This window comes from Zingiber officinale, chromosome 4A (genome assembly GCF_018446385.1).
Source record: "Zingiber officinale cultivar Zhangliang chromosome 4A, Zo_v1.1, whole genome shotgun sequence".
In the NCBI taxonomy this organism is placed as follows: Eukaryota; Viridiplantae; Streptophyta; class Magnoliopsida; order Zingiberales; family Zingiberaceae; genus Zingiber; species Zingiber officinale.
The window spans coordinates 123,518,988-123,532,363 of NC_055992.1; the positions used below are offsets into that span (position 1 = coordinate 123,518,988).

Sequence of the window (13,376 nt, forward strand, 5' to 3'; positions counted from 1 at the left end):
CGCGACACATCTCATAAATGCCTTTGACCTCCTGTCCGACCACGAGCTTGTCCTAGTCGGACCAACCGATCGGTCACACAACCCATCGAACGACGCTGTTTGTTTCTTTCGAGACCAGTTCATGGTCGGTCTCCGGTTCCTTATCCACCCATTTATAACTGAAGTTTGCAATTTTTTCCGAATCCCACTCGCCCAGCTCGTCCCTAATTCTTTCCGCTTGCTGTGCGACGTAGTGGTGTTGTTCCGAGTGCACAACATCCCACTGACCCCTCGGATCTTCCACTACTTTTACTATCCCAAACAATCCGAGCTGGGCACGTATCTCTTCCAATCTCGGATCGGCCTAGTGTTTTCCGATAGGATGTCTTCCTCCAACAAGCACTGGAAGGAGTATTTCTTCTACATCAGACTCCCCGAGCGGCCATACTTTCACACTCGATGGCAGACCGCTCTGCCACCTCAGCCTGAACTGAAGAGGTACAAGACCCAGCCAGATTATCTCCACGCCGCTGACATGTTGGCCGGTCTGAAGTTCAATATCCACAAATTGCTTCCACAGGGAGTAATGTATATCTTCGGGTTGAGTCCGAGCCGAGTGAAGCTTCCGAGCAGCCTAGGTAAAAAATTTCTTAAACCTTCCTCCTTTGAATCGAACTAATTCTGTTTTTCTTTTGCAGCTAACATTATAATGCGAGCCCGAGCTGCCGATATAATGAAGGCCAAGCAGGCCGAGATCGAGGCAGCTGCAGCCAAGGAGCTGGAACGGCTCGGCTTGACCCCTGTCGGCTTGCAGGAGGGCACAGCTGGAGAAACTGCGACTGCGGGTGAGGGGACCACCGAACATACGCCAAGCGTGGGGAGGGACTACTGACCCAGAAGTGGCCCCAGAGGTGCCTCCAGTCATTCCCGCTGAGGGATCAGGATCCTCGGGAGATGAAGTTCCGCTCTCCCGCAATAGGCGTTGGGTCGACGTCCCCTCCCGGTCTGCCACGTCCGTTGTGCAAACTTCCACGGGAGGTGTCACATCTGCAGCCCCCACAATAGTGGAGGCTACCTCCTCCGATCGGACCCCATCTGTTGTTGAGCTGCAGAAGCCACTTCCCGTGCAACCACTTACCTCCCTTCCTCCAACTGGGAGGAGGATAACTCGCTCAGCCATTCATCCCACTCGTCCTACCCAGTCCTCCAGTCCATCTGCCTCTGCCCAATCAACGCGGGGCGGGAGACGATCCGTCACTGCTACCCTTCGTCTGTTGACCGAGGATCTTCGTTCGTCGGGCGATCAAGCCGAATCTCCCCAACATCAAGTCTACATCCGTGGTCGGCTCGGCCGTGTATGGGAGGAGGCGAGGGCTCGAGCGACCATGAAACCCCCCGGGCGCACTGGCCGACAATCACCTGGAGATGTCCACCGGGGTTAGTACTTTTGGTTATAACTTACCTCCGATTGGTACTAATATTCATTTTGCAGTACTGGGTGGAAAGCATTGTCATGTGCCAACGGCTGACACAAGTGGAGGATGAGCTGAAGAAGCTCAAACTTTCGGGAGAAGGCTCTTCCTCCCGAGGGCCGTCACCCGCTCGGCTGAAGGCAGAGCTGGAGAAGGCCCAACAACTTCTGACGGAGGAGTAGCAGAAGTCGCCCGAATAGGCTAGCAGGTTGAGTCAAATCGAGGCTCAATTGAAGACCTACGATAGGAAGCTGGAGTTGGCCTCCACGAGGAAGCAACGGGCCGTCGCCGACTTAGAAGAAAAGAGCAAGGAATCTAGGCGACTGCCCGAGAAGCTGAAGGCAATGGAGAACTCCTTGGTTGCTGAGCGAGAGAGCCACTCGGCCAAGGAGACTGAACTACAAGGTCACGTGAAGCGTCTTGAAGATGAGTTGCTGGCATCGCGTGCTGCCTTGAAGACCTACCAGGAGGCCGAGCCGGTTCGCTTTGCTGCCATGAAGCATCAATACCTCCGCTCGGAGCCCTTTCTAGAGAAGGCGACAGACCGTATCGTCCATTTGTTCGAGCTGGCCATTACCACCACGCTCGCCCAACTGAGGACGAACGACCACCTCTCTGAAGGTTTTTCTGACCGCGATGTCAACCGAGTCCAGCTCCTGGAGGGTATCCCTAACGAGGCCTTTGAATATATCGAGTGAGCAAGAAGCCGCTATTTTGTAAAAGCCTTGTTTTTTGTAAGCCTTAATGGCTTTCCTGCCGTTCGGTAATGTCTATGAATGAAATCTTGTCTCTTTCATATGCTGTCGATTTGCTGTGTATGTGGTCGCTAGTCCCGATCGGCAATGACGCCCAGGATATTACTGAAAGATTCTCTTAGGATTATACCTCTGGGGTTTAGAATCGTTGTCTGACTTCAGCCTTAGTGTCTGTGTTAGGCGATTTTTCAAGGCCGGGGTTTAACGTCCCTGCTTGACGATCTTCTAGGCGGGATATTTATAGCCGTCGCGTCGACTCTAGGATTTAACGTCGCCGCTCGACGGTCTTCTAGGCGGAGTATTTATGGTCGCCGCTCTGACCCTGGGGTTTATAGTCGCCGCTCGACTCTTGGGTTTAACGTCGCCGATCGACGATCTTCAGAGCGGGATTTTTATAGTCGTCGCGTCGACTCTAGATTTAACGTCGCCGCTCGACAGTCTTCCGAGCGGGGTTTTTATAGTCGTTGCATCGACTCTGGGGTTTAACATCGCTGCTCGACGTTTTTCCGAGCGGGGTTTTTATAGTCGCCACGTCGACTCTGGGGTTTAACGTCGTCGTTCGATGATCTTTCGACCGGATTTTTTATAGTCATCGTGTCGACTCTAGGGTTTAACGTCGCTGCTCGACGGTCTTCAGAGCGAGGTTTTTATAGTCGTCGCGTCGACTCTGGGGTTTAACGTCGCCGCTCGACGGTCTTCAGAACGGGGTTTTTATAGTCGTTGCGTCGACTCTGGGATTTAACGTCGCCGCTCGATGGTCTTCCGACCGGAGTTTTTATAGTCGCCGCGTCGACTCTGTGGTTTAACGTCGCCGCTTAACGGTCTTCCGAGTGGGGTTTTTATAGTCGCCGCGTTGACTCTGGGGTTTAACGTCGCCGCTCAACTGTCTTCCGAACGGGGTTTTTATAGTCGCCGCATCGACTCTAGGGTTTAACATCGTCGCTCGACGGTCTTCCGAGCGGGTTTTTAATAGTCGCCGTGTCGACTCTAGGGTTTAACGTCGTCGCTCGACGGTCTGGTGAGATCTTGAGGACTGACCGTTCGGCAATAAATTCAGCAAACACTGCACTTTTGATTTTCAGCCTGTAATGAAAAGGCAAATGGGAATGCAAAGGTACAGGATATTAGTTACATTATCTCACCTCTCATCCAGCTCGGTATGACTGCAAGTGTTTGGTGCTCCACGGGTGCTCCAATCGCCGCCCGTTCTCGTATTCCAAATAATATGCCCCCGAGCGGAGTTTTTTCACAACCTTGAATGGCCCAGCCCATGGGGCCTCCAGCTTGGTGACGTCGCCGACCGGCTTGACTTTCTTCCAAACGAAGTCGCCGACCTGAAATGATCTGGTACCACTTGCCTGTTGTAGTTCTGTTTCATTCTTTGTCGATACGCCATCAGCCGGACAACTGCCTTGGCTCGCGTCTCGTCCACCAGGTCTAGCTCCAATTGCCTCCGTTCGACGCTGTCCTCACTGTAGCGTCGGATCCGGTCGGACTCTATTCCGACTTCGACTGGAACGACGGCTTCTCCTCCGTATACCAAGTGGAACAGGGTGACCCCCATCCCTTCCTTAGGCATTATGTGGATCGCCCACAATACACCCGGCAGCTCGTCCACCCAGCTTCCCCCTTCATGATCGAGCCGAGCTCGAAGAATCAGTAAGATTTCTCGATTCGCTATCTCGGCTTGCTCGTTACTTTGCGGGTATGCCACAGAGGTGAAGGCTTGTTGTATGTCATACCCCTCGCACCATTTCTTCAGTTGTTGACCTGAGAACTGCCTCCCGTTGTCCGAAATGAGCAGACAGGGAATGCCGAACCGACAGATAATATACTGCCAGATGAACTTCATGACCATCTGCTCCGTTATCTTCGCTAACGGCTCGACCTCGTCCCACTTGGAGAAATAGTCAACCGCCACCAATAAGAATTTTCGTTGCCCAGGTGTTATACGAAACGACCCCACCATGTCCATGCCCCATTGGTCGAACGGGCATGACATGGTGGAGGGCTTCATCTCTTTCGTCGGGCGATGCGAGAAGCTATGGTATTTTTTGTAGGACAGGCACATGTTGACTATCCGAGCGGCATTTTCCTGGAGTGTCGGCTAAGAATACCCGGCTAAAAGGACCTTTCTTGCTAATGCGCGGCCGCCCGAATGTCTTTCGCAAAACCCTTGATGCACTTGTTGTAGTATATAGTCGACGTCTTCCGGAACGACGTACTTAAGTAAAGGCCTGGAGAATGCTTTCTTATAAAGCTGTTCTCCGATCAGGACGAAACGACCAGCCCTTCTTCGAAGCAGATGCGCTTCCTCCCGATCGGAGGGTGTGACCCCGGACTTCAAGAATTCCGTTATGACCGTTCGCCAGTCATGGGGAAAATTGAGCCCTTCTATCCTGTCTACATGAGCTACTAAGGCTACCTGTTCGACCGGTTGCTGAATGACGACTGGTGATATGAAACTGGCGAGCTTGGTTAAATCATCAGCAGCTTGATTTTCTGATCGGGAAATCTTTTGTATGATCATTTCCTTGAAATTACCCTTTAGCCTCTCAAACGCCTCGGCGTAGAGTCTGAGCCTTGAGTTGCTTATCTCAAAGTTTCTGGCAAGTTGCTGAGCGGTTAGCTGAGAATCTGAGTAGATCAAAACCTTGACTACTCCCATATGCCAAGCGGCCTGTAAGCCGGCTATGAGGGCCTCATATTCATCCTCTTTATTGGTGGCCCGATAGTCCAACCGAATGGACATATGCATTCGTTCGTTTCGGGGAGAAACTAGCAGCACACCAATTCCACCTCCTCGCCGAGTGGACGACTCGTACACATATATCCACTACGTGGCCTCAGGCTCGGGGTTCTACACTTCGGTAACGAAATCTACCTAAGACTGCGTCTTAATAGCACTTCGTGGTTGATACTGGATGTCGAACTCGCTAAGCTCTGTTGTCCACTTGATCAACTGTCCGGACACTTCCGGGTTGAGGAGGACTCGTCACAAGGGACTGTTGGTCCTCACAATGATAGTGTACGCGAGGAAGTATGGGTGAAGCCTCCGAGTGGCCAGTATTAACGCGAAGGCGAACTTTCGAGGCCGGTGTAGCAAGATTCAATGTCTTTCAATATATGACTCAAGAAGTATACAGGTTGCTCCTCGTTGTTCGACCTTACAAGAGCCGAGCCGACCGCATGCTCGATTGTGGATAGGTAGATCCTTAGGGATTCACCAGCAACCGGCTTGGCGAGCACAGGCAAAGAATTGAGATAAGACTTGAGTTCTTCGAACGCCCGATCACATTCTTCGTTCCATTGAAACTTTGTGGCTCGGCGCAGGATTTTGAAAAAGGACAAGCTCCGGTCGGCAGATTTTGAGATGAACCTCGATAAAGCTGTTATTCGTCCAATAAGACGTTAGGCTTCTTTCAGATTTCTTGGAAGCAGCATATCTTGGAGTGCCTTTACTTTGCTGGGGTTGATCTCAATCCCTCGCTCTGTGACTATATATCCCAAGAAACGCCCACTCTTTGCGCCAAACAGACACTTCTGGGGATTCAGTTTGATTCCATACGTTCGTAGGGTTTGACAGGTCTCCCTGATATATGCGCAAAGATCAGCAGCTCGGAGAGATTTAATTAGGATATCATCGATGCATACCTCCATATTGCAGCCGATCTGCCTCCTGAATACTCTGTTCATGAGCCGCTGGTAGGTAGCTCCCGTATTTTTCAGTCTGAACGACATTACGTTGTAGCAATAAGTATCGTCCGCCGTGATGAAGCTCACCTTCTCCTGATCCTCCCGGGCGAGCGGCACCTGATGGTATCCCTGGTATGCATCCAGTATGCATATCAGCTCGCACCCAGCGGTTAAGTCTACCATCTGATCGATTATGGGCAGGGGATAGAAGTCCTTCGAGCATGCTTTGTTCAAGTCCCGAAAGTCGATGCAAACCCTCCACTTGTTGTTCGGCTTGGAGACGAGTACTACGTTCGCTAACCAACTCGAGAATTGGACCTCTCGTATGTGGTCGGCCTCCAGCAGCTTCTCGACCTCCGCCCAGATAATTTGATTCTGCTCGGCGTTGAAATCTCTCTTTCTTTGCTTTACTGGCGGGGCATCTGAGCGGACATGAAGCTCATGCCGCGCGACGCTGGGGGAGATGCCAGGCAGCTCGTGTGTTGACCACGCAAAGACATCATGGTTCTGCTGGAGGCATCTGATCAGCTCGACTTTTTGATCGACTCCTAGATCAGATGCTATGAAAGTCGTCGCCTCTGGTCGGCAAGGATGCATCTACCCTTCCTCCTTTTCTTCATAAACAAAAGCAAGGGGCTTCTCAGTTATGGTGTTTACCTCAATTCACGGGGTCTTTCGGGCAGACCTAGCTTCTGTCCTGACCATCTCGACATAGCATCGCCGAGCCGTCAGCTGGTCCCCCTTCACTTCTCCTACTCGATCCTCAACCGGGAATTTGATCTTCTGGCAAAAAGTTGAAACGACCGCGCAAAACTCATTGAGGGTCTGTCGGTCCAAAATGACATTGTATGCTGAGAGGGCCTCCACTATGATGAAGTTAGTTACTCTTGTCCTCCGAAAGGGCTCCTCTCCGAGCGACACTTCCAATTTGATATGGCCGAGCGGCAGGACCTCGTTGCCTGTTAACTCGTACAAGGGGGGGGGTTTGTCATTGGCAGTAGCCCGGCGCAGTCAATCTGGAGTTGGTCGAACGCCTTCTTGAAGATGATGTTGACCGAACTCCCTGTGTCAATGAAGATGCGATAAATAGTATAATTCGTTATTACCACTCGGATGATGAGGGCATTGTCGTGCGGCACTTCGACTCCCTCGAGATCCCTGGGACCGAAACTGATCTCGGGCCCGCTCGCCTTCTCCTTGCTGCAACCGATGGCATAGATCTCTAGACACCGGGCGTGTGACTTGCAGGCTCGATTGGAGTCCCCGCCGGTCGGCCCTCCCGCTATGATGTTGATCTCCCCTCGAGTGGCGTTGTTCCTATTTTCTTCTTCCCGAGCGGAGGGCCTAGCTCGCTCGTGCGAGGCCCGGGGTCGATCGCCACTCCTGGGCGAATGATGGTGCTTCCGATCAGGCAACGGTCTAACCAATCGTCGCTCGGTATCTGGATGCCGCTGCTCGGGCGATCGACTACGATAGTTCCTCGGGGCTGGCTGGACGCCCGGGGCGAACCCCCGACAGTCTTGTGTGTTGTGGCTGGCAGACTAGTGGAAAGAATAAAATATGGGAGTCCATACCTTTCCTCTTGACTTTGGTCGCTCGGAAGCCACATGCTGAACGACGTGTGACCTGGCTTCTTGATGGGGCCTTATCCCTTCGGTTCGGGGTCCTCTGGGTGGTTGATGATTAATCGGCGGCCTTCGCTCGGTCGACACAGCAGGCTCGGTCGAAACCTCCTTTCTTCAGGCCTCCTCCACATTGATATACTCGCTCGGCTTCTTCAACATATGATCATAATCGCGAGGTGGTTCCAGATGAGCGAGCGGAAGAAGTCACCGTTGGTAAGCCCTTGGGTGAAGGCATGCATCATGGTTTCGGAGGAGACCGTGGGGATGTCTATTGCAGCTTGATTGAAGCGCTGAATGTAGGCTCGAAAGGTCTCCCTCTGCCCTTGCTTTATAGAAAACAGGCTGACACTTGTCTTCTGATAACGTCAGCTGCTAGCGAAGTGGTGGAGGAAGGTCGTTCGAAAGTCTTTGAAGCTTTTGATCGATCCGTCCTGCAGTCTCCGGAACTAGCGTTGTGCCGAGCCCAATAACGTTGTAAGGAAGACCCTACATTTGACTCCATCCGTGTACTGATGAAGAGTTATCGCATTGTCGAACTTGCCCAAGTGGTCGTCCGGGTCCTTATACTCCCCGATTGCCAGAGGAGCATAATGTCTGGGTAGCGGATCCTGCAAAATTGCTTCAAATAATTGGCGGTTGATCCGCTCGGGTGACAAGTCGGCTCGGGGAGCTTTCCCCTTCCTTGCATCCCGAGCTGGAGCTTCATCTGACGAAGATCCTTGGTCTTGATGGGCTTGTGCAATTTCTGAGGGCGCTTGGAACAGAGCCCTATGGAATGGTATCGGGGCGGGCGACGCTTCTGCCTGAGTGTCGGTCGGGCCTTTGTTTTGTCCCCATATGGAGAGTTGTTCTGGCCGGTCCTCGTGCGCCACTCGGCCTCCCGACGCCAAAGTCGCTTACTGCGCCATTCGTTCGGCTAATGCCTTTTGTTGCTGCTGCTCCACGATTTTTGCCGCTCGCGCCTGGATGAGCGCATCGAGCTCTTCTTGAGAGAACGTCACGGTGTGAGATCTTCTAGCTTCCTCCATCTTTTACTAGACTCAGATTCAGGTGCGTTCCCACAGACGACACCAATCATTTTGACAGATTAAAAAGTAAGTATTTTTTTTAAAAATCAATTAAAATTAATTTTTGGATGAAATGAAATTGACATGATGAAGGTTCTGGAAGCCAATTCTAAAGAAAAATATAATTCAAAATATTTGTGGAATGTAATAAGTGCATCTACAACAAGTAGGAATATTTCTTTCAAATATTTATGGCTCTCATTTCTATATCATTTTTTAAATATTTTACTATTCAAATATCTCAATTTTCACAATAAAATATCTTCCACTTTCACATCATTTTAATGGACCATACCAGATTTAATTAAATAAAAAAATTAAAAAAAAATCAAAAATAGTGGCAACCCACTACTTTAGTAGGTCTTACAAGAGGAAATCATCGGACAGTAATTTATACCGATGATTTTTAATCATCCTTTAAGTATTCTCTCTACATCATTGGAAGATATTTAAGAAAATATTCCTCTCTAAATATTTCCGTTGGATGCTCTAATGTAATATTAATATGCAGGCCAATTTATATTTTGTATATTTCTTGCTAAATTAGTTGTAAGATACCAAACGCAGATGACAGCTCAGCATTGGTCCCACTGGATTCGGCGGACTCATCCACGGCTTGGATCATACCCGATCAAACAATACAGTGAAGAAGGAATAAACTGTGTCCTTCGCTCGATCTCTCGACCCATCGTCCGAAGGGGTAATTCGATCGGTATGCCTTTTCCAAATACTCAAAACTGTCGATTTCTTTCCTTTGAGATTTTTTTTCCCTTCTTATTTTTGTTGATTGATCTCCTCGGTCTGGTCAAAATCTGCTAGGCCTTCCCTCGTGTTTGTCTTTTTGATATGGGTATCGCTGGAACTGCAGTTTTTCCGGTTGTGGATCGCTGAAGGTAGCATCTTGATTTTGGTTTATGAGTTGGACAATGTTCTTTCTTCCCTGTTAATTTCCCTTTAATCTGGTCGGATTTTCGGTCCCTTTTCCTCTCCCTGTATTTCGAATTTTTCTGTTCTCTTCGGTTTAGGGTTTCAATTGTGAACGATGGTTTTGCCCACTTGCAAGCATTTATGCGTCGTATTCTAAGTGTGAAGTTCTTTTTCATCATCGATCATAGTTTCAGTTTGTATTTCTGCCATTAACCTTATTAAATTCTTTGATGACTTTGGTACTGTGCAGAGTTAGAATTGGTCATCTGACCTCTGCCGTCTCGATAGCCATCGGAGCAGCAAGCATCCTCTATTCTCGGAAAGGTCAGGCAGTGGATTTACCATCTGGAACCGCATTTGCAGTTGCTTCGTGGTTGGTCTTCCATTTTACGCAGGGCGCATGCTGCTTCTTGGAGTTCGTTATCAGTTAAATCACTCGCGCATACCTTCAGACTTCTGTTCTCTCAACTATGTCACGGAGCATAAGCCCATCTATGTCACGGAGCATAAGTCCATCGAGGCAGAAAGTGGTTAAGACGAAACCACGAGGCTTCGATGAAGAGTCAGTTTCAGTTTTTGCTAAAATCATCCATTCAGATATCCACATGGAGGATCACATATGGGCACTTTTACCGGAGGATTTGCTAATGGAGGTACTTGCAAGGGTGCCTCCATTCTTGATCTTCAGGTTGATGCCGGTCTGCAGAAGGTGGAACTCAATTCTTCAGGACCGTAGTTTTCTTGCAGCCCACTCTCGCGTTCCTTCGCATGGACCCTGCCTTCTCACATTTTGGAAAAGCTCACAGGCATATCAATGCTCGGTCTTCAGCCTTCCCCTGAAAACATGGTACAAGATCCCTTTTGCATTTCTACCAGATTGGGCTTTTTGGCTGGTTGGTTCTTCAGGAGGTCTTCTTTGTTTATCTGGATACGATGGGCTTGACTTTAAAATCCTTGTTTGCAATCCCTTAACTCAGACATGGAAGGTATTGCCTAGCATGCATCACAATCAGCAAAGGCAATTGACCTTGGTAGTTGATAAGGTGGACTGTACTTTTAAAGTGATTGCTACAGGTGGTGATATCCTTGGAGATCAAACTTTACCGACTGAAGTCTATTACTCAAGACTTGATAGTTGGTCAGTTCATCAGGTAATGCCAGCCGTTACTTTATGTTCATCAAAAATGGCATTTTGTGATTCGAGGCTTTATCTAGAGACTCTTTCACCACTTGGGCTTATGATGTATCGAGTGGATATGGGGCAATGGGAACACATTCCAGCAAAATTTCCACGTTCATTACTGGATGGTTATTTAGTTGCTGGTGCAAAAAAACGTTTGTTTCTAGTGGGAAGGATTGGACTTTTCAGCACTCTTCAAAGCATTCGCATTTGGGAGCTTGATCATGCAAAGACAGCATGGGTTGAAATCAGTAGGATGCCACCAAAGTATTTCAGGGCCCTTCTGAGATTATCAGCTGATAGATTTGATTGTTTTGGACAGGACAATCAAATATGTTTTACTTCCTGGAATCAAGGAAAAGGTCTTCTCTATGATGTCGACAAAAAAGCTTGGTCATGGATTGTAGGATGGGTGATCCAATTATGCAGTACTCAGGTTTGCTTTTATCAACCAAGGTTTGACAAACTTATCTGAAATTGTTACTTGGTCAGGACCAGATTGATAGTAGTGGTACTCAAGGAAAGTCACCTTTGCATAATATGGGCTTTTTGAATAATTATTTTTTTCTTTCCAAAGAGAGTCCAACTTTCACTAATTTAATTATAGAGCATTATTATTCAAAATGGGCTACATTAACCAGACAATTTTGGTGCATTGAAATGTATATGAAGAGAAGTTGCCTAAATGAGAGAAGGTACCCTAGATTGATGTGCTAGCATGCCTCATATGACAATCCACTTGTTCTTAATTTTGTGAATTTAATATGATTTGGTATGCTATTTCAGTCTGTTCTGCCTCATGAGACCAATGCATCTTTCCATAAAGGCATTTTCTTGAATCTCCTTGAAGAGACCACATACTGGACCTCTGCTGCAGCTTCAACATAAAGACTACTGAATATGCTACACGATGATTATGAAATGAGTTACACAGACAGGATAATTTTGGTGCAGGGAAATGTGTTCGAATAGAAGTTGTGTGGGTCTGAGATGCTTGCCGAGACTGCTTTGCTAGTGTGCCTTGTATCAGAGTTCCTTATTCTTGCCTAGATGGCTACGTGGATTAAATATTAATTGGCATTAGCCTTTTCAGTTTGTTCTTCCTTGTGAGTTAAGGTGCACTTCACCATAAAGCATTTCTTGAATCTCCTAGAAGAGCAATATACCAGGGATCTGCTGTCACTTTGACATAATGATAATTGTATATGCTTTTATCTGGTTTATATGCTATACTGGAAGATATGCTGGCCAACTGCTTGATATTGTATCAAGATTACACTTACAGGTGAAAGAGTATGTAAGGTTGAACTGACCTGGGGTATAACTGGTAATTACTTATATCCTTTGACAACTATTTTTTATAAAGCAACTATAGGTCATCCTTATTTTGGTAGAATTTTGAAACATGTTTGATAACATTTTTCAAATATCAACTATCTTTTTTTGGGGTATTTAATTTATTGACATCAGCATTTTTCTATATGATGATAGGTTGTGCATTTTTGTTACCATAGAAAACATAATAGCATACTAGACAGAAGAATCCGATGAACAATTTTAGCTTTCTTCTAACCTTGTTCCGTTCAAGGACTTTTCTAATGGCATCTAATCTAGTGTCTGATCAAACAGGAACTGACAGTTGACTTTGATGCTGTAGAGAGTGAACCATTGGTGGACGGAAAGTGTGGCAAGATGGGGACAGTCTTGTGTTGGTAAATTTGTGATCCAAGAGCAGAAGCAGGCCTTTTACAGTCTTGGCACTGACACTCTTAAAATTCAAGAAGCTTCATAGTGATGCTGCTGAATCATGTTAGGGAAAGAGTTTCTATAGTCTTTCTCAGGTGGCTCAGTGTGCTATGTTGAGATGGGAAAATGTTATATCAGCATTTCTCTTGGCAATCAGTAATTCTTCAGAATAAACTTGTGATCCTGAGAGCAGCAGAAGCAAATGTTTACAATACTTGGCACTGATACTTAAAATTCAAGCAGCTTAGTGATGCTGATGAATCCAGTAGCAACTCGTCAGAGTAAACTTGTGATCTGACAGCACAAAAGCAGGTGTTTTACGGTACTTGGCAGCGACTGAAAATTCAAGAATCTTTATACTGATGCTGATGAATCAAAGTTAGGGGGCAAATTTTCTTGGGTGGCTCGGATAGCTTCGACAAGGTTGAAAAATGTTATATCGGCATCTCTCTTGACAATTAAGCAATTCATCTGATTTATGTGGAAAAAGGTGGCCAAACCCGGTCTCTTTTTGACTGAGCTGAGTTGAGGGTGATAAAATGCTGCGACATTCTTAACAATTGCCGTGTCACTCTATTTTATTTTATTCTTTTAATTGACAGTTGCTGGGTTACTAACTGACCTAACTTACATCTCTACTGTGTGGCACCGAAGAACTAGCTATTAGAATGTGGATTGCAGTTGACTAAAGGCTTTGATAGTCAATTGACAATGAAATTTAGTTGTTGGTTTTGTGTGTTTCAAATGATTGGAGGTGGACCAAAGTGAGAGAGCTCGTTATAAAGCCTTATTAGGATCCTGAGCATAAAGAAGTTGCACAAAAACATTCTCAATACTCCTTAAATTGAGTGTTAGCATTGCTCTAAAGTCTCCAAGACTTGAAGATTTTTATGCAAACTTTTTGATAATTTTATTATTATTATTTTTAG

The 13,376-nt window shown here is 47.3% G+C and overlaps 1 protein-coding gene across 4 annotated transcripts; it reads left to right on the top strand.

Moving 5' to 3' along the window:
• The first annotated feature begins 9,209 nt into the window (after nucleotides 1-9,209).
• LOC121970913 (F-box/kelch-repeat protein At5g15710-like) lies at nucleotides 9,210-13,179 on the top strand. Of its 4 annotated transcripts, XM_042521914.1 has the most exons (4): nucleotides 9,210-9,306; nucleotides 9,772-11,396; nucleotides 11,488-12,028; nucleotides 12,331-13,179. In XM_042521914.1, the coding sequence occupies exon 2, from the start codon at nucleotides 9,992-9,994 to the stop codon at nucleotides 11,174-11,176; it is 1,185 nt and encodes a 394-aa protein (XP_042377848.1). In that variant the 5' UTR covers nucleotides 9,210-9,306; nucleotides 9,772-9,991; the 3' UTR covers nucleotides 11,177-11,396; nucleotides 11,488-12,028; nucleotides 12,331-13,179. The 4 variants fall into 4 exon arrangements, with proteins under 4 accessions (XP_042377848.1, XP_042377846.1, XP_042377849.1 ...); XM_042521912.1 differs by having other exon boundaries at nucleotides 9,772-12,028; XM_042521915.1 differs by having other exon boundaries at nucleotides 9,772-12,028; nucleotides 12,359-13,179.
• Nucleotides 13,180-13,376: the final 197 nt, after the last annotated feature.

What these genes read in the sequence shown, in the direction of transcription:
- LOC121970913 (XM_042521912.1), top strand. Translation starts at nt 9,992, where the DNA reads ATGTCACGGAGCATAAGCCCATCTATGTCACGGAGCATAAGTCCATCG.